At 34.2% G+C, this 20700-nt stretch overlaps 1 protein-coding gene across 1 annotated transcript in view; it reads right to left on the reverse strand.

Annotated features, from left to right (window-relative positions):
* The window catches only part of LOC144447509 (uncharacterized), a 28045-nt gene extending 8366 nt beyond the window's left edge, over positions 1-19679 (reverse strand). Inside the window, exons 1-10 of the mRNA XM_078137553.1 lie at positions 19498-19679; positions 11592-11740; positions 9069-9204; positions 7289-7404; positions 5563-5668; positions 4906-5033; positions 3642-3777; positions 2905-2993; positions 2521-2623; positions 1909-2117 (exon numbers count right to left, since the gene is read on the reverse strand). Of these exons, the coding sequence (XP_077993679.1) occupies positions 1909-2117; positions 2521-2623; positions 2905-2993; positions 3642-3777; positions 4906-5033; positions 5563-5668; positions 7289-7404; positions 9069-9204; positions 11592-11740; positions 19498-19546 (1221 nt within the window). The 5' untranslated portion in view covers positions 19547-19679. The remainder of the gene's footprint in view (positions 1-1908; positions 2118-2520; positions 2624-2904; positions 2994-3641; positions 3778-4905; positions 5034-5562; positions 5669-7288; positions 7405-9068; positions 9205-11591; positions 11741-19497) is intronic.
* Between the last annotated feature and the right edge of the window lie 1021 nt (positions 19680-20700).

The following is a 20700-nucleotide window of genomic DNA, read 5'->3' on the forward strand; positions in this document are numbered from 1 at the left end:
TTTTCGGATAAACATAATGTAATTATAAGAGAAACCATTCCATGTGATTTCCAGTGTGGGTACTCAGGAATATTTGCATTTGTGCTTGCAGTGTTTTCTGTTGCACTTTCACTTGCTACACTCATGAAAGTATGGGTGCAGAGAACACTGCAAACGTTCATGCAAATACCCTGATGTGTCTCCACTATACTTTGACTCATTTCATGACACACTGAGGTCAAAGGAAGAGATTATGAGCTATACGGGTGACTTCATCAAAACTTGAAATGGAACTCGCATTGTAACAAGTAACTTTTCACTAGTTTGTGGAATTTATCTTCCAAGGAAACCTGTACACCATTAAATTAGATCTGAAGAATAGCTTATATTATAAGCTGTTCAAGTAAGTTATGAATGGTATTGTCTGAGTCCACAATGGTTTGGGCGGCAAAAAGTGGTTGTGCTGAAGGTATTTCAAGATCTTGAGTTTTCGGCCCTTGAAAAGTTTCAGTGGGCAGCCAAAGACAAACATTGGGAAATAAATGTGTATTCAATATCTAAAGTGTCATCTTTATTGAACATAAAAGTAGTGAAAACAAAGAAAGGGAATAAATCTTCGGAGAAGACAGATTCCATTCAAATTTGTGATTTCTATGCGACTGAATGGAGGTATTATTTTTTTTTAAATTGGTGGCAACAAATAAATACTACTGTCATTCAAAGTGTTTGTGATAATGCAGGAAAGTGTTTAATTTCGGTAATTGAACCTGAAGATCTAGGTCAAAACCAAAGGTCAATGTCTTAAAGGAAAGTTTAAACCTGGTAATATGGGGTAGACTCTTGAATGTAGTTTCTATGTATCAAATTTTTTTGAGTTGTGTGGTAAATCATGATTATTCACAACAAATATGGCTGCTAGTGAGTAAAAAGTGATGAGTACTAAAACCAATGGATGCGTATGTTTCTTAGCCATACAAATTAGCCACACATAACTACTACAAAGTGTTAGCCACACATAACTACTACAAAGTGTTAGCCACACATAACTGCTACAAAGTGTTAGCCACACATAACTGCTACAAAGTGTTAGCCACACATAACTGCTATAAAGTGTCTACAGTATGTAAGTAATGGCTTAATGTTGATGGTCTACCCTGCAGGTCAAGGTGCAGGTGAAAAGTCACTGTCACACAAGAAAAACTTGAATGTGATTATATAGGGTTAGACTCTAGAATGGAGTCTCTGTGTAATAGAGTTTTTGAGTCATGCAGTAATATTGTCAGTTTTTACTACAAATATGGCTGCCATTCAGTAAAAGTGATATGAGCACCAAAATAATGCTTTGTGTATAGTTATTTTCTTCAGTTTACTGTACACATGATTTAAAAAAAATTGGCAATATGTAAATACTGGTAACAATGTGTCTGTGATTGGCAGAAATTGGCTTGATTTTGATAATTGACCCTGAAGATCAAGGTCAAAGGTCAAGGTGTCAAAAGATAGCTTGCATCTGATATTATGAGGTTGACTGGAGTGTCTGTGTATTACAGTTTTTGAGTTATACACAAATGTTGATATTTAACTACAAATATGGCTTCCATTCAGTCAAATTTGCATACATCAAAAAATAAAGTGACAAGCCTATATCCCATATGATATGTCATCTCTGTGTCAGGTTTGAAAGTAATCAGATATTGCATGTCTGAGAAATGACATATTATGAATGAACGGACGCATAGATGGAGCCCATTGTAGTAGCCCCCCCCCCCCCCCCCCCCCCCCCTCCTTTCCAGGGGACTAATTAGAATAAAAATATTAGTGCAGATATTTGCATAATATATATCTGCTGTTCCATGTGGATATATCAATCAAGTTAAGAACTAAGTGAGATGGTAACTGTACATAGATGCCACAATGTAAGTTATTTACCATGTATACCGCTGAACAGTTGAAACCAGTACAGTTATCATTTCTACGACAAGACATCATGTGACCATCTTCACTTTGTCTAGATAGTTGACGTATCATATCATCTAAAGCCTGGCATTCCGAATGAACAGCTGGCGTTGGAGGAGTTGAGAAGTGGGGTCTCTCTCCATCTGTTGGTGGTGGTGGGATAGTCACATGCTCGGGAGGGTCTGAAAAAGAAGTATATTAACACTTAGTTAAAGGAGAAGTCCAATCAGATTAGTTTTTGTATGCTTGAATGTATTCATCTCTGCTATCAAACTACCTGATGATTTTGTGTGATAATATAACAACTTATTCAAATTTGAACTCTTGGCAAGATGCTCTGCTGCACTAGACATGTGCTAAGACATTTTTTTTGGGATTCCCTGCAAGGGTTTATGGGAAAACCTCAAATGATGACATCATAATTACTTTAAAGTCCTTTGCTTTGATAAAGACATGATTTTTATATTTGAATATAACTTTCAATGTTTGTTTCTCTGACATCGTGGGTTAAACATAACCTTGTTAGTGGTATATAAACAATAAAGATACAATAAACATGAAATAAATACTGTTTTTTGTACTTACGACATGGTGGTATGGGTAAGAGTGTATTGTTCATCATTTTTATTTTCAAGTAGTCTGGGCACACTACTCCAAACCCTGAGTCAGCACAGCCTTGGTATGTTATCTACAGACACAAAGACACACAGTACACAATTAGGACAGCAGCAAGGAGGTTTCACCTTACTACATGTAAGATTGACAATGCATTCAAATTATTGTGTTTTGCTACATGTTGATATAAGCTACTGAATGGACATTGGCTTTATTAGGTCTAATAAAATAATTGTTTGGTTCCGGTTACCCGATCCCATCTAATTTTTCACTGCCTACCCTAAACTTTTTTAAACCTTCAGATGTGTTGTGATATCCTTTGAATTCAGTATCTAAGTTTGGTAAGTTACTTACAGAAGTTAACATGTATCCATCTTTCGGGGGTTGCATGTCTACCTCTATCTGGATAAGAACAGGAAAACCCATCACTTCATAGTCAATACCTGGACACAATGAAAGAGAAAATAAAAAGTACATAAGTGTATGGCTGTAACATTTCCTTTCATGTCTGAACAATACTTGTAACTACAGTATTCAATTTAACTTTTGTTCCAAGCATAACTTGAAAAGTTTACCTGAAATTTTGGACTGTTGTGTTTGGAACAAAGTAAAATTGAATACTGTGGTATACAATCAACACATACGAATTTCCATTTGGAGACTTGTAACGGCATGGCACTGACATGGTATGGTATGATATGGCATTTCAGAGCAAGGCATGGCATGTTATGGCATTTCAGGGTGTGGCATGGCATTGGCAAGGAAGAAAAAGAATGATCAAGTCAAATCTTTATTATAGTAGTACTATAGGGTCTGTGGGATTCAAACATTGGCAGTTAATGATGACAAAAATAAAGAGTAGTTGTATTTGCTTTCCAAGCAATGGGAACCCTCAAAGAGCTTCACATTGGCTAATCAGTGGGATTCTTCTTGGAAGGGCTACACTTTCACCAATCAATGCAAACCTTCTTTAGACAGACAGACAGACAGACAGACAGACAGACAGACACACACACACACACTAATACATCTCTTCCTTACGGAAGAAAAAAAATGATACTACTGCCATGAAATAAGTTAAACAGACTTACCATCAATTTGTGCCACACCACTGTGTGTGAAAGTATGCGTCCAATTCACATCCAATGTCTCGCTACTAAGATAGGCTGTCAGGGACACAGGTTCATCACAGTTATCTATCTCAATATGTGTACTGACTGGGATACTCTGTAATATGGTCACAGGGGGGAGCAATAACGTTGTAATATGTGAACAAGTTATAACTATATACGTTCAATAAAAGCAAAAAAAAAATTAGAAAAACTAATAAAAGTCTTGCAAACACAAACATATCTAAAGCTTTGCAATGCAGAGAAAATGACAAAAAATTTGGATTTACAAAATATTTTTTGTAATACTAAAAACGTTACAAATAACTGATCACTTAGCCACTGTGGTCATGCCTATGGTAAATAAGATCTACTGTAACAGCTGGTTAGTAAACTTAATACTATAATTAGTCTTTACAAATATTAAGTAGACTCAGAAATATAAATATGTATAGTTACATGTTATGTGTATTGGATTCCAGCAACCTATCAATGTGCCACTATTAAACACACTATCATCTAATAATAATAATAATAATATTTATTTCTTTAAAAACGCTTTACATGTAAAACAAAACATCTCAAAGCGCTTCACACAACTTTGTAAAAAGAATTAAAAAACCATCAATAAAATACTTTCATTCAATAAAAAGGTGTGTCTTAAGATTTGATTTAAAAACATCAATATTTACGCTAAGACGGAGTGAAACTGGTAGCCGATTCCAGAGAGATCTTATTTACCATCTACACAACTTTCTAAGCCCTTTCTCTCAATATGCCATGTAACTTTCTGTCAATTCTGTTCTTGAAAAATAATACAAATATTAAAATAAAAAATAAAACTATCTTCTACAGCACCTGCAAGCTAAGTGTTATGTTTGCTCTCTGTTTTTATGTCTATGCAAATAAAGAAACCCCTTCTCGTTGATTGTAGTGAGTACCCTGTTAAGTTTCTAATAACCACACACATTATATCAGGCAATAATTTTCAACTGCCACACTTATCTTGCCAATGCTGTATTGAAAGGTCATATCATGTCAGTTATATTACATCCCCACTGTGCATGGCACCTATATGTAATTGTTTCTTTTGCATTAGAAGTTGTCTAAGTGTGCGTAAAAAATGTCATGTTACATGAGTGAAACACCAAACCAACATCATTTTAGCTATAAATGGGTCCTCATAAACTTAGATTTCAAAGTGTTACTCATTACACAAAAAACCCACCCTAATTGTATGATTTACCTCAATCGTCCCTGTACAGTCTATACCCATACAGTCAGCACTTTTGAAACAGTCAAAATCATACTGATTGGGCAATCCTTGGATGACCTCTGACATCTGTCTACACTGTACTTCTTTGAGGCGAGGATCTAATAAAATGACAATTGTAATTAGTATAAGAAGAGTGATGTTGTGGAATCAGACTATGTAAGTACATGGAAACATACAGAGACTTGAGTCGCAGCATTCGTCAGTCTACTTCAGACATATCCAGAAAAACAAATTAAAAACTAAAGTTTGTCCTCATTATCCATACATAAAATCAACACATTATCTTGAAAAGTATATTTCAAAAGAATAAAGAGTTTGAATGGTGATTTTTTTACTAATAGCTGTGGTAAATTCACTACTAATTCATGATTATCTTTGTATTCAATACTGTAGTTTAGTGTTTTTATATATATATTTATAATTATTTATTTTTCTTGTTGTTTCTGTATGTTGTTTTCTGCCTCTAGATAAGTATTTTTTTTACATTATCTCACAGCAAATAAACTAAACAAAACTAAAGTATACTTTACTACACTACATCACACCACATCACATCACACCACATCACATCACATCACACCACACCACACCACACCACACTACACAATACTAATTACATGTGTTTACCTAAACTTGGTCCACTAGTACATGGTGGGGTTGGAACAAAGTGGTCGTCTAGTAATGGTTGGTCCAACATTATCAAGTCTTCACTCATTCCAACTTGGATTTTGACCTAGGTAAACAAACACAATTTAATACATTATATTCATCCCAACATAAGTCAAATTGAATGCATTCAAACAAAAACTATAATATATCTGGATTATTCCAAGGTTGTTCTACATCAGAACAACTCATGCTTACATCATTGGTTTTGCCATGCTTGAAAATGTTCAAAATAGCCATTATTTCATAATTATATCATTCCCCAATAATTTTCTTCATTCTGCCAAGGAAAACACAAGTGACCTACATGTAAGGGGGCTTTGTCACACTGAGTTACTAGATGAGTAGTGACAACCTTTAGGTCATGAGTATTTTCCAGCTGAATGAGATCTGTTCAAGCATGTTATGGCTTTGGACATGAAAACTGCGCCAACAAAATGGCTGCCAGGCAGCCATATTACATTGTATCATGACGAAAATGGATATGCACATGTATGTCATAGAACACTGTGCTAATACCAACTTTGAATGAGATCTGTTCAAGCATGTCTGAGTCATGGCTTTGGACATGGAAAATTCGCAAACAAAATGGCTGCCAGGCAGCCATATCAGATTGTATCATGTTGAAAATGGATATGCACATGCATGTCATAGAACACTGTGCTAAATACTAATAATAATACTTTATTTTGTGATATGTATTTGTACAATGAAATTTGTAATGGTTCTGCACAAAACTCGAGATATAAACAAACAACAATATTTACAGATTACTAAAACAAAGAATATATTCAGTAAAACCAGGACACTACACCAACATTATGACTCATTTACAATATGAACAGCTGTTGGATAAAAACTGTTTTTGAAATGATTGGTTTTGGTTTTAAAAAGATCATATGTACCGGACAGTAACATACTAAACAACGGGTGACAGGTCTCTAATGATAGACTTTGACTTCCTGGTAGTACGGGCTGTAAAAAGAAACTCTAATGATGGGAATTCATTGCCAATGATATTAGCTGCTGTCCTAACTATTCTATTAAGTTTAAAACGATCTCTTTGAGTGGTGTTACCATACAACACTGTAATGGACAAGTCATTGAGAATGACATAGTCCTCGCTATGATTGGGTTTTTAAGGAACATGAAAACTGCGCGAACAAAATGACTGCCAGGCAGACATGTCGGATTGTATCACGACGAAAATTAATATGCACATGTATGTCATAGAACACTGTGCTAATACCAACTTTGAATGAGATCTGTTCAAGCATGTCTGAGTTATGGCTTTGGACATGGAAAATTCGCAAACAAAATGCCTGGCAGCCATATTGGATCGTATCATGAAACAAATTGACGTGTATATGTATGTTGTCCCTGTACCAAGTTTGAAAAAGATTGGTCCAGGCATCTCCAGAAAACGGCTCTGGACGGACGGACGGAACCTAATCCATAAGTCCCTGTCCTGGACTTCGTCCAGCAGGGACTAAAAATGTCAGGCCATTCTCAATGACAGCCCGGTAAAATTTCATTGAAAATAACTTTGTTAATATAAATATATACATTATGCAGGAATAAATCTGACTGAACTTTTCCTTTAATTCTAAATCTAGGTGTAATAATGTAGACTTACAAGAAACTAAGTCCCTTATATAATCTTATAGTAAACATAAAGTTGACCTACCCCAATAATGACACCGTTATTATCTGGTATATTTTCATAATTTGATACTGACTCAAAGTCAACTTTGATGTACACATGCATTGCACCTGGAACTAAACTTGCCAATCCTGGAGCATCTGTGAAGGTAGACAGAAAATGGACATACAGAGATTATGTTGCATTAATGGTAACATATTTTTTTTGCAATTTCTAATTTTTTAACAGTTAATAAATATCTCCACCACTTACAAAGTGTTAGTTACACTGGATTCTTCATCTCTAGTGTATGTATTCCTTCCTGTGATCCTTGAATGGATATCTAAGCACATCTGTCCTGAAAATATTATCGATGTAGCTTTTAGTTTTGATAAGATATGCCATATGGCATATTTTTGGTAAATAGACGCGTAGGCCACAAAAAAGAAAGTTGTTGTTTGCGGTCAGAAAACGTTGTCTAAAGCGGTGTGATGATGCAATTTTTTTTCTAATTGTGGTGATTAGTTCTGCAGTTGACTCAAGAATGCACACTTCAAATTCAATATAATTTGGTACATACATTTGCGATACCTAAGTGCATCTGTCCAGAAAAATATTATTGATGTAGCTTTAAGTTTTAATAAGACATTGGCATATTTTGGTAATTAGACGTCGAGGTCACAGAAAAGAAAGTTGTTGTTTGTGGTCAGAAAACGTTGTCTAATATGGTGTGAGGATGTGGATTTTTTTTAATTGTTCATGATTAGTTCTGCAGTTGTCTTCCCTGAAGTAGCAATTGATGTTGGGATAGTTATTTTGTGTTTTGCCTTGGATCTGCAGTCTGCATTGAGCAAAAAACCATCGAAACGGGGTATTTAAAGTGATGCACACTGACCAGAATCTTTTTTGGGGGGGCCTTAAAAACTGCTACTGTGAGAACGTTGTTGACGTTAGTTTTGATTGACACTTCCTTTAGGTAACAATGCATTGGACGACCATTCACTTGAGTAGTGTACACAATTTTCCCTTTTTTGGTTTGCCCTTGACATTAGTAATTTTAAAGATTTTAGTTCAACTCTTCACAAATCATGAGTTTGTCCGAGTACCTATACAGCAGAGAACCACACCGCTTCCAGTGATAACACTCACAAATGCTCAAAGATGAACAATTGCTGGACGAATTGGGAATGATTTATTAGCTAATGATATCAGAAACAAAGCTAAATATATTTCTATTTTGATTGACGGCGACACTGATAGAGCTATGCAGGAGTGTATTAAAATAGTCTACATGCGTAGAGTAGACAAACAGACTCGGTCTAAACAGGAATGCATACACTTTACCCAGTGACGAAGTAGGGCAATAATACTTTATTATTTCACTGTACTAAAGTTGTTAAACTGTAATGATGCTTACCATGAAGTATGTAAACTTTCTCATGCATAATTATAGCTGCAGCAATGTTATGTCGGTTTCAATTTCGCTTATTATTTGCCGTGAAAACGGGGGTGCATATCTCAGGTATGTAGGGGATCGCGAAAGCTGAGTGAAGTCGAGGATGGCAAGCTTTCCTTGGCTGAGAATAGGAGGTGGGCATTTGAACAACATTTTTGACAACTAACTTTCATTGGTTGGGATTTGAAAAATCACAGACATAGATCTAAATTTCTTGCATAAATCATGAAATTGCAAGACTATACCCTTACAGAAGGTATTCAGTTTAAATCTGGTTTAAACTAGTTTCTCTGTCCAAACAAATCAATGGCAATTAACAAAATTAGTAGACTAAGAAAGAGTCTATGACATCAATTATGAGGAACATACCTGGCAGCTCAAATGTACCACTATGAGTGATGGTTCTCTCAAAGTCAAAGGAACCATCTGATGTATAGATTTGTAAATACATGCTGGGTGGGTCTTCGCAATGGTGAATATCCAGAGTAAACATAGTTGTTTGTTCCTGTGATGAAAATAAAACAAAACGAATTGAGTCTGTTTAATTTTGTAATATCTAATGAAAAGTTCTGATTGCTCAGTGTGTATCTCTTCACTATTCACCTTGTAAACATACCTGCTTAGATTCTGAAATATACAAATGTACATTGTGTACATATTAAAGTCATGTCTTGTACCTCTTTATTTATGGATGACATGTATACATCCTTGAGAGCAAATTTATGTGTGAACACATACAATGTAAACAGACACTGTGAGATTCAGACACACACAGATACAATGACAGAGACAGATACATGTACAGATACAGTGAGATTCAGACACATACAGACATAAAGACTGAGACCAGCAGACAGACAGACAGACAGACAGACAGGCAGACATGTGTGCATGCATGCATACATACATACATACTGTATATTACATACGTACATATATACATACATACATACATACATACATACATACATGCATACATACATACATGCATGCACATACATACATACATACATACATACATACATACATACATACATACATACATACATTACATACATACATACATACATACATACATACATACATACATACATACATACATACATACATACATACATACATACATACATACATACATACATACATACATACATACATACATACATACATACATACATACATACATACATACATACATACAAACATACAAACAGACATACAGACAGACATGGCATTGTTGTATTGATTAATATTCAGCTTGTAACAAGATGTCATATTAATGCTGTATAGGCCTTTAGAGATGTACCAGAATGAAGTTTGAAAGAATGAAAGCATGATTGAAATAACACATAAAATAAACACCAAAATGTAGAGGCTTATCAAACTACGATGTACAAATAAAACAATAGTGAAAAAATTACAATGATAGACAATATCTATTGTTATCAGTTGCTGGGAGGTATATACATGTAGGACATCTGGAACATAATTTCATGAAATGTACAGTATACGAAAATACAAAAAGAGCTTGTTTAGCAGTTTAGTTCATTTCATTCATACAAAAGATTGCAAGAAACTGTATTCATTCAATCTCACTATCTTAAAGTTTGGCATGTGTAGTTTCTTATTCTGCATGGTTGTATCAAACAGTCTGTGAAAGGTAACTTGAATTGGGTGATATATACTGTTAGGCCAAAAAAAACAAAAAAAGTTTGCTTCTCGTCCTAGGGAAATTTCAAAAATGATGCGGTTATTTTTTTTCTTTTGGGGGAGGGGGTGGGGCAGGGTGGGGTGGGGAAAGTTGGTTGGGGAAGCATACTGACTCATCAACCATTACACTATCACATACATGATGTTACCACTGAAGCTGCCCTGAACGATTAATAACATTTATTGAACTCTGAAAGTAAACTACATGCATTGTAAACTGTTTGTTTTACAGCCTCTTATCTGTACTTCTCAAACTGTTTGGTTTCGCCATCAATATTGAAAGTAGATGTTGGTGAAAATGGGAAAATGAAATAAAAACTTGTGACGCGTATGATTTTAGATGACGTGCGCGAGGACGAGAAACAAACCCTTTTATTTTTTTGGCCTTACACACCAGAACACAAGGCCCAATATGTTACTGTTCCCACACTACATGTAGGTTTGGAATGCAAACAAAAATGACAAATGTCAAGGTTCATCAAATACTAGTAGGTGTTCACCAGCTTGAGTTATAATGAAGATTTATCTTTGAGTGGACCGTACCCAGTATTGGAAATTGTCAGAAACCTGAAGATTTTATGACTGAATATATTTCGATCAAGAATTCCCATACTTTCAGTTAAATTTTCTGATGACCCCAAAGCAACTTTTACCATTTCAGTCACCTGTTCATGTACATTTGTAAACTCATGTTTATACACCCACTGTCTTTTTTAGACTTATTAAACACAGGTTAATAAAATAGTTGTTACTATAATAGTCCTGATTTTATTCCTTTGAAGACTATGTCAAGTGTCTTTTGTGCTATTTTCTAGGAGTACTTGGTACTGTATTTCACCAACAGAATGCAGTTAACAGTAGAATGCCACTCCAGGAAATAAAGACAGTTTCATGAACATTTGGTTCTGGAGAGTCACATTATTGTTTCACATCTCCTAAATTAAGGCAATTTCAGAGCAATATCAAGTTGAATTAGTCCCCCATTTGGAGACCTTGCTTTTCACTAAAGAAAATAGAATCTTATGGGTCATGACTCTCCAGAACCACAGTTCATGAAAATATATGTATTTCTTGGAGAGGCGTTCCGTGGTTTATTGCTTAACCATATATGTAAAGGCACACAGCATTCCAGTACACTGTCTGGAGTGTAACTAAAGTAAATAGTTATGTTAGAACTCTTACATCATAAGTTAAGGCACATGTCAGTCCATTACACTGTCTGGATTTACTGCATTGTAAGTTTGCACCAGGAACCACAGACATGCTGGATGCTGCTCTGATCATTTCATCCAGACTGTTACATTCTGGACCATATGGTATACCACATACACCTACAGGAGAGGAGTGAAAAAAACAAACATTTTTAGTCTAAAATGTTGGGGAATTCCTACAATTTACCATTACACGTACTTTAGCCTAGACTCACAACTTGTAATTGAATTGGGCTATTACCTACAACTTTGTCTAAAATTGTGCTTTCAATATTTCACTTTAATGAAGCATACACATGTGCTTGTATGATGTACATTGTAGGCCAGAAAACTGGTGTAAATTAATTTAATTCTCCCCACTATGCCAAATGACAGCAGTGTCACTACTTGTATATGATTAGAACCAAATGAGAGGAGTGGAGTTTTGACTGTTACATAATTACTGTATTCATTAGTAACCACAAATTACTTTTCTCATTTTCATCTAAGGTTTACATATGGCATACTAGATGGATGGTAAGATTTGAATCATTGTTTTTTTGGTTGAAATTTGTTCCCAAGGCACATATTCCAAGTGTGACATCATTAAGTTGATTATAGTTACAACAAGTTGAACATTACATAGATGTGTATGTAATAATTAATTACTGGTGATATCATGTTTCATAGTATAAATATTATTGTTGGTTTTCTGACAACTGTGATGTACAAGAATTAGACTGAAAAGTTATTTTTGTGCAGTGGCCAGTCCCTACTTCTGTAGATTTATCATGGGCATATGATAAATTAGTTATTAACTGATATCACCTCTTTGTTCATTGTATCACCGTTCATGCCATTTTCACAACGTAACACTTGTCTTACGTGTTCCTCTCCCCTCCCCCAGCACTCATGGCGATATGACAAACAAAGAGGTGACATCCGGAAATAACGTCATAGTGCGTTCTATAACAGAGGTGTATCAAAGTGTTTGACGTGTCAATTTGTTTCACACAGACTAATGAAATACAATCATCAAGTAGTAGGCTGTACGGTACATTGTATTGTACACAATCCATTAGATTAATGAGATGACAAACTACAGTTGTATACCAGTAGTGAATCTCATTACAGCATGATTTATGCTATATATATGTCATGTAGGTTATTGTATATGGTAATAGTAATTGTTTAGTATGGAAGAATAGACTACATACATTGTACATGTCAATATATATATAATATCATATCAATGCATATTTTATTCAAAACTTTATTATTTGAATTAAGTCATCGGTATTCATATTTGAGATTGATTAAACAGTGTTTGTAGCTGTCAAATTATGTTGTGTGTATTGATTACATTTCTAATTGTCAGTGGTGTTGCTACATATCATTCCAAGGTATTCAAAATAAACAAGCATCTCAAGGTATACATGTACATACAAATTCTTTAAAAGAACTATTATAGTGTATCTATCACATGTACCGGTACATTTTAGAAATTTGTTGTATTGGTAACTAATACACATGATGGTATCTGAAGTAGGTAAGTGTGACTGTACAGTAGGAGTAATCACACAATGGTGAATTCATGTAGGTGAATAAAGGACCAGGGTACCTGTAACTATTGCACACTGAATTATATAGCTGATGTACAACATTCTATTTCATAAAACAATTTGTTTCTCTCAATTGATCTCTTAATTTTGCATAAAATGAGACATAATTACATAATTTGGTAAAATCATATTTTTGTGCGAGATTGGCAAAAATATGTGTATTTTTCGTCCAATTTGATGAATACCACCAACTACCCTACATAGGAATTGGGCAGCAATTATCTAGTTATTGGTTCATATAGAAATTATAATACCCTTTATACACAAATATACGTTTACAATAAACTGTTGAAGTATATTTTTTCACACTAATTTTTTTTTAGATTTGGAAAAGCCACAATTGCCTACCCTTTACATATGTTTTAAAATTTATTTACGCAACACTAGATTTTACTGGTCAAATATTCATATAGCTATATAAGGTATATAAAAAAATGAGGAGTTATATCAAAGTGTTTAACACATCTACATGTATACATTGTTTATTTTTTATTTTATTCACTTACCTTTATTTATTTTTTAGGTATACCTTACATAACTATAATATTTTACAAGTAAAATCTAGTGTTGTGAACATAAATTTTGAAACAAATTATTATCCATATATAACATGTATGAAATACTTTGATATACATTTTTAATTTTTCATCTATTTATTTTCATCTGAATATTTCATTTTATTTCCTTTTTTAAAAAAAATGTATCAATGCTCTTTGCTATGACATTTAGGAATGATACTGCTTTTCTTTCTTTATACATTGTCTGTTATACATGTATACTGTATTCTATTTTAGATGACAGCTGCTACACATGATATGTTCTAACCCTGAGGAATAAAGATAAAATGGTTTCCTATTTCCTATGTACAAGATCCAGTTTAGTTTCAACACATGGTGTTCTCATGATATGCCAACCACGATTTGGATGGTTTTTAGAGACTTAAATACATGTAAAAGTGTTTGTGGTTAGGCAAAAAAAAGTATTGTTAGGTTCCGGTTTTCCGACCCCACCTAGTTTTTCACTGCCGATCCTAAACTTTTTTTCTATGTATTTGAGAAAAAATGAAGTAAATTGAGAAAAGTGTTGCGAGAAATTGTGGATGTGGAAACTGACATCAACTTAACAGACAATATAAAACTGTTCTTCCAATCTGTAATGGCTGTACATCTGATGAGAAGAAGCCCATAACACAGAGACCATATGGAAAACAACAGAAAACATAACTACCTGAAATAGACACTCACACATGAAATTTTTTTTTTTAAATCTACCTACCCCACATATTCGGAACCACACAATTTTTTTTTTGCCTTATGCTAAAATATGCATACATGTAGTAGACGAACAAGAAATAATAATTTATGTACATGTAGTTTAATGGAAGCAATATGTTGGCCAGAAGCAACAAGTCACCTTGCACAAAGTACTTGCTATCAACATTATTCAGTTGTACACTGTCTGTTATTCGGCCAAAGAAAAACACTGCGTTTCCGTAGACCTGATCAATATATTGGAAAAATGATAACAAGGAGATTTATGCACAATTTATTGGCATCCTTCCCATTGCCACTGTTACCACCACCACCACCACCACCACCACCACCACCACCACCACCACCACCACCACATTTGTTTATTCTTACATTATGAGATTGTAGATTACCACTGTTTTCAACCACCAGTCAACCTACAACATACAACTTACTAGTTCAAGCAAAATGATGATGTACAGATATAGTAACCTAAATGGATTTTGATGAAACATCCATTTTTTAAAACCATGCACAAGTGACGAACCACGGTTTTAATCCTCTTTTCTCTAGGAGATATTTATTTGCACACAACTACAGTACAGGTTGGGAGAAAGCGGTTACTTGACATATTTTAATTCAGCACACGTGTTGGGTTATTGCCATGGCAACTATGACTTTCACTTTTTCAAAATTTTTAAAGGACATTACTTATACAAATACATCCTTTATTATCTTTACACGATTGCCTACACTTCTCTTAATAGTTGAGTTACTAAGGTGAGATTATGGGCATTTCAATACATAAACATGTACTGAAAGATCTAACTGTTCCTATATGTTCCTTTTATTTCACCACTCTAAACATGATGTATAATATATAAGTTAAAAACCCAGTCGCATGTACATATATGTACATAAGCACAGCCTGTTATTTACCACAGTGACATCAACATTGTCAAATACAAAGAAACACAGAAAGGACAATGACCTCATTTCATCTACATGTATACAACTGATACTGGTATTACTACAATAATTATTCAGAAAATAAGGTCAGGTTGCAGCATATACCCATAGTTGCTATGGTGATCCATTTCTGTGCCTATGGGTTTCATGGCAGATACTAGTTTTAAGACTTTCACTATATTTTTAAGTCATATAACATGTACATCTATGACATCAAAAAGTGAACATATGAAATTCTTTATTTTTTTTTTGTTTTGAAATATAAAATTCACATCACAGACATTGTTCAAGTCATTGTCGAGCTGGTGTAAAATATAAAATACATCTTTGCCATAACTATGGTCACAAGTCATTATATCATGTGAATATTTCGATAAACATTTGGAAAAAGAACAACTAACACTTTTATAATATTTGATGATGATGGCTGCAAAACTGATGTTTCTATACCTTATACACATACACATACATACATGTACATATTGACACAACACAATGAAGTTATTGTGAAACTGGTTTGATTTTAAAATACACAAATGCCATGACTACATAATATTGTATGATGATATATATATCAACAAAGATTTGGGAGGAGAACAATAAACTTTTCCATGTAATTTGACCATGATTAGGGGTGATCACACAACGTCATACAAGCTCATTAAGTGAACTTTGTTCATTTAGGAGGAGGAGATCTGGCGTCAATGCAATTGCTGAACTTCATTTTCACACTTATAACCAAATTTCAACGCCTTTAATGATGACAGCTTCTGTATTTACTACTAAGGTGTTGATAAGTTGATAAAAATTTACTTCTAATGTGAAATACAGTGCTGGGTTTAACTGTAGTATTTTGATGGGTTTACCATAATCTCCAGACACTAAACAGGTTCATAAGGTTGGAACTTCATGTTTACCATCATGTGTATCTGTTTGAATACTGTTTGAATACATGTATTTACATTGCATCAATTGTCGTACTGTGACCACTACAGTTGTCATCATGGTTTACATCAAATCATCCTAAATACAATGTAAACGTGTGATTTTGCACTTGTGAATGTTTGTTTGATTGGGGTGGGGGGTGGTGGGGAGAGGAGGGAGGTTTAATAATGTTTGTTTATTGAGCTTGTGTGACCTTGTGTGATGGTCTGTTACAGCTAATTTTTCCTACAAGACAACAACACCTATATTTGCATGCCTCACACATACACACATACACACATACACACACACAGACACCATATAAAGCAAGTCTATTTGTCTGTCTTGTGAGTCATTCTCTGTATACAAGGTTGTATATTACTATTGTCAAATGATGACAAACCGTGACCTGGTCTGACCTCACCAGTCCAATCACCACCTATGTGTTGGGTTGGTTTTTTATTGACAATTCTTTCTACTTGCCATTGTTGGAGAGTACTGCAATGGCTTCTATTGTCCACTGACAAAATGGCCGACTCACATTATCAAAGTAACACTATCACCACTTTGGTAAGCTTCATACACATAGACACACTGTAGGAATGGTTATATGTATTTGGTCATCACAACTTTAGAATACTGAAAACTTTATCAGGTATCATGGTTAGCAAGATTTCCTAGAACTTACAACATAATGACATAGGAAAGGGGGGTGGACTCAGTTATATGGAGGATAGAAGGTAACAAAAGAACTACTACTAGTAGGAACTCCGCAGAATCACAGCCTACAGCAAATTATGAGTCAGGTGGACGTGACTTGAATACACTGTACAACACTTTTTTTTTCAATTTATAAAGGAAACATCAAACTAAATGTTTTTTGTCTAAGTCATGTTTTCATAAATTTCAGAATATATCTTGGCAGAAACCAATTGAACTTGTATTTTAATAATTTTATCATTGTTTTAGTAATCTTATTTTGTAGCATTTCACCACAAAAGATTCTGAAATATTAGAGATGAAAGAGATCTGATACCATGAAACTGTGCTGCTAGGCAACAGATGAGACCGACAAAAGTTGGTGGAGCTATAGTTGCCTGGAAAGGTGACAATGAGTAAACAGGCCAGTACCACTAAGTTATGCATCAATGGTTTTTCTGAATACCTTATCACAGGTCATCTTACATGTTTACAGCGGCTGACTTGCCTCAATGATCTTGTTTGTGAAAATATCTACCAGTGTCATCTCACAATTATGATCTTTTGGCATGGTACAGTATGGCGATAAAACTTTAAACTGAGTATTTAGTTTGAACAAATCAAACAAGTCCAACAATTGCACCTTTGTCTAAGAAAAACTGTATCTCAAATATGCAATATCATATTCAAAATAATTAATAACCTGAAAGATATATAATTTATCACGTTGATGAGTTGTTGCTTGGTAACCATATATGTTAGAAACAAGTCAGACATGTATTACAATTTCAGTAGCGACTGCTTCTACAGGATACTCATACATTAAAAGTATTGGACACATTTAGCATACAATGGTTCAAATGAACCAAAAATTCACATTTTCCATTTTGTCAAGGTCATGTGACAGGATGTCAAACACATGTTTATGTCCTCCTAATCATAAAGGTCATGACAATAATACCTGGTTAACACAAGCTGTCAGTTATGTTGATGACTTCACAAATTATACCAGGCTACAATAATATAATTATATAATAATATATATACATATGAATGTATTAAGTGTCTTGCTGGAGAGAACAGTGCTAGATGCAAATATTAGTAGCAGAGCATTATAGTCTTAACTAAAGAATAAGGATGTAATAAGTCGTTACTCAGAGTTTCACGCTTTGAGCGATCTTCAAACAATATATATAGATATATATTTATTAAATAAATCCATGTACATACATACATACATACATACATACATACATACATACATGTACAAAAAGTAAGACAGTTACACACACACACACACACACACACAAACAAACAAACAAAAAGTGGATTGTCTCAACAAGTGTCAACTCTGTGACTTCTAAGCTTTTTTCCCCAAAAGTTGACAGCAACATCAGGTAAATCAAACACATACATACATACATACACAATTCTGTTTTCGTCATGTACAGTGTAAGCTCAACATCGAAAGAACTGCCTCTCTCTTAATTATTCTATTATTATCACACTATCAATTAAATATTATGGTTGACTAGCGAGGCCAGGAATTAATGTCAATATCAATGGTTTTACTCACGGTCACTTGTGGGCTAATACTCAAGGATGGTCATAATACAAAATAATGAAATTATTACGTATTTAGGAATATTTTTAAAAAAAATACCATCACTGGTGTCTGCATTGGAAAGGTGTTTTCAATTCCAATATAGACACCAGTGATGGTATTTTTTGAATATTTGTAAATACCTAATATTAGGTCATTATTTTGTATTATGACCATCCTTGAATAGAATATTATCTCACAAGTGACTGTGGTTTACTGTAATATAAACATCACTGACCTTTACCTAAATTTATATATACCTTGGTAGTAAACATAAATATCCTACCATTCTTTCCAAAGATGTCAAACTGGAGGTTTACCTTTATATATGTGTTGTGTGTGTGTGTGTGTGTGTGTATGTGTGTGTGTGTGTGTGTGTGTGTGTGTGTGTGTGTGTGGCGGGGGGGGGGGGTTATGATCACTTGTAGTTGTACGTTCTAGACATAAGGCATGATTTGGTAATCTAGTATATATGATCCAGAGTGTGAATATAAAATTTGTTTGAACAATAATCGAACGGGTCCATATAGTCTTTGTTGGCCGAACACATACCTATTCACAGAGATCTTGTTGGTACCGTTTCAATTATTCAGTTTACACACATACCCTCTACCAGGGTCTACGGTTTACACTATTTTGTTTACGCCTTACTTCAAAGAAAGCACAAAAATCAATTACTTACTACTTCCGAAAGCTGAACTAAAACGACGAAAATGGACAAAATGTAATGATAAAGTCAACTACGCGATCATTTCTTTCTTTTGCATAATAATAAAAGAGCGCTCAGCTGCGACCATAGTGCTGCGACATACACGAAATGGTATTACTTACACACAAAAGCGAAAAACGCAACAATAAGGCTCCGTAAAACAACTTCCATTGCAGCTTTCTCAGATCCGAAGATAAGATAAAGATCTGCCCTAAATCTGAGAATGTCTTCAATACTTGAACAATGTTCACGTCGTTTGTTTTGGCGCCGTCGACCGCTAGCTGAGCTGTGTTTTCGACTCCAACCTCCAGCGAGCAAAACAAAAGTGAAATGAAAGTGCGCCACCAGCGACAAAGGTTAGAGAGAAGGTCACCATTAAACATGTAGAAGGTCACAGTGCCTCTCTTCAGGAGAAAGGAGTGTCTAGAAGGACTGCATTCGTTATAGGTACTAAATAAAATCAATATATCAGTCATTTGAACAACAAGTCAATCATAAAAAAACATAACTTCAACATCTCAAACCCTAAATATTTTTATTACATTTCGTTGAATTTTAACTATTTTCATTGATGACAAGTTCAAATGTATTTGTGACCACCATGTCTGAGCAGTGATCAACATATGGCAAAGGTCTGTCTTTTTCAAGTAGTAAATTTTCATATATCTGTAACAATTTTTTTTAAATTCATATCTGATATTAAAAGATATATTCACTGAAAATTGTTAAAATACTGATAATTAGAGACATTGCACATGTAATAGAAGTCTATTTTATCTATAAATTGTAAAGAAGTATTAAGTTGAAATCGTGATTCGTTGGGGCACCAATTTTTGAGTGTGGACCCAAAGATCAAGTTGACTGGACTATTTCAAAGTTATACATTACGTACATCATACTATGTGTATGTGTACTGCTACACAACTGTGTTTACTATGTGTAAGTCAGCTGCTGCTAAACAACTGTGTTTACTACTGTTTACTTTGTGTACTGCTACACAACTAAGTTTACTACTGTTTACTATGTATGTGTACTGCTACACAATTGTGTTTACTACTGTTTACTATGTATGTGTACTGCTACACAACTGTGTTTACTACTGTTTACTATGGATGTGTACTAGCTGCTACACAACATTACATCATTTTAAATAAAAGTTTCAATGAACATTCCAGTTGCAGCTTGTGCATGCAGTTTTAATGTCATTCCCCCATAATGAGTGACATGTACATCATAATCTCACAGACTGATATATAACATGTATAATATATAAACTTATATTATACATAAAGTCATGTATAAACTTGTGAATTTTAAGTTTTCAA

This window comes from Glandiceps talaboti, chromosome 16 (assembly GCF_964340395.1).
Source record: "Glandiceps talaboti chromosome 16, keGlaTala1.1, whole genome shotgun sequence".
Lineage (NCBI taxonomy): Eukaryota > Metazoa > Hemichordata > Enteropneusta > Spengelidae > Glandiceps > Glandiceps talaboti.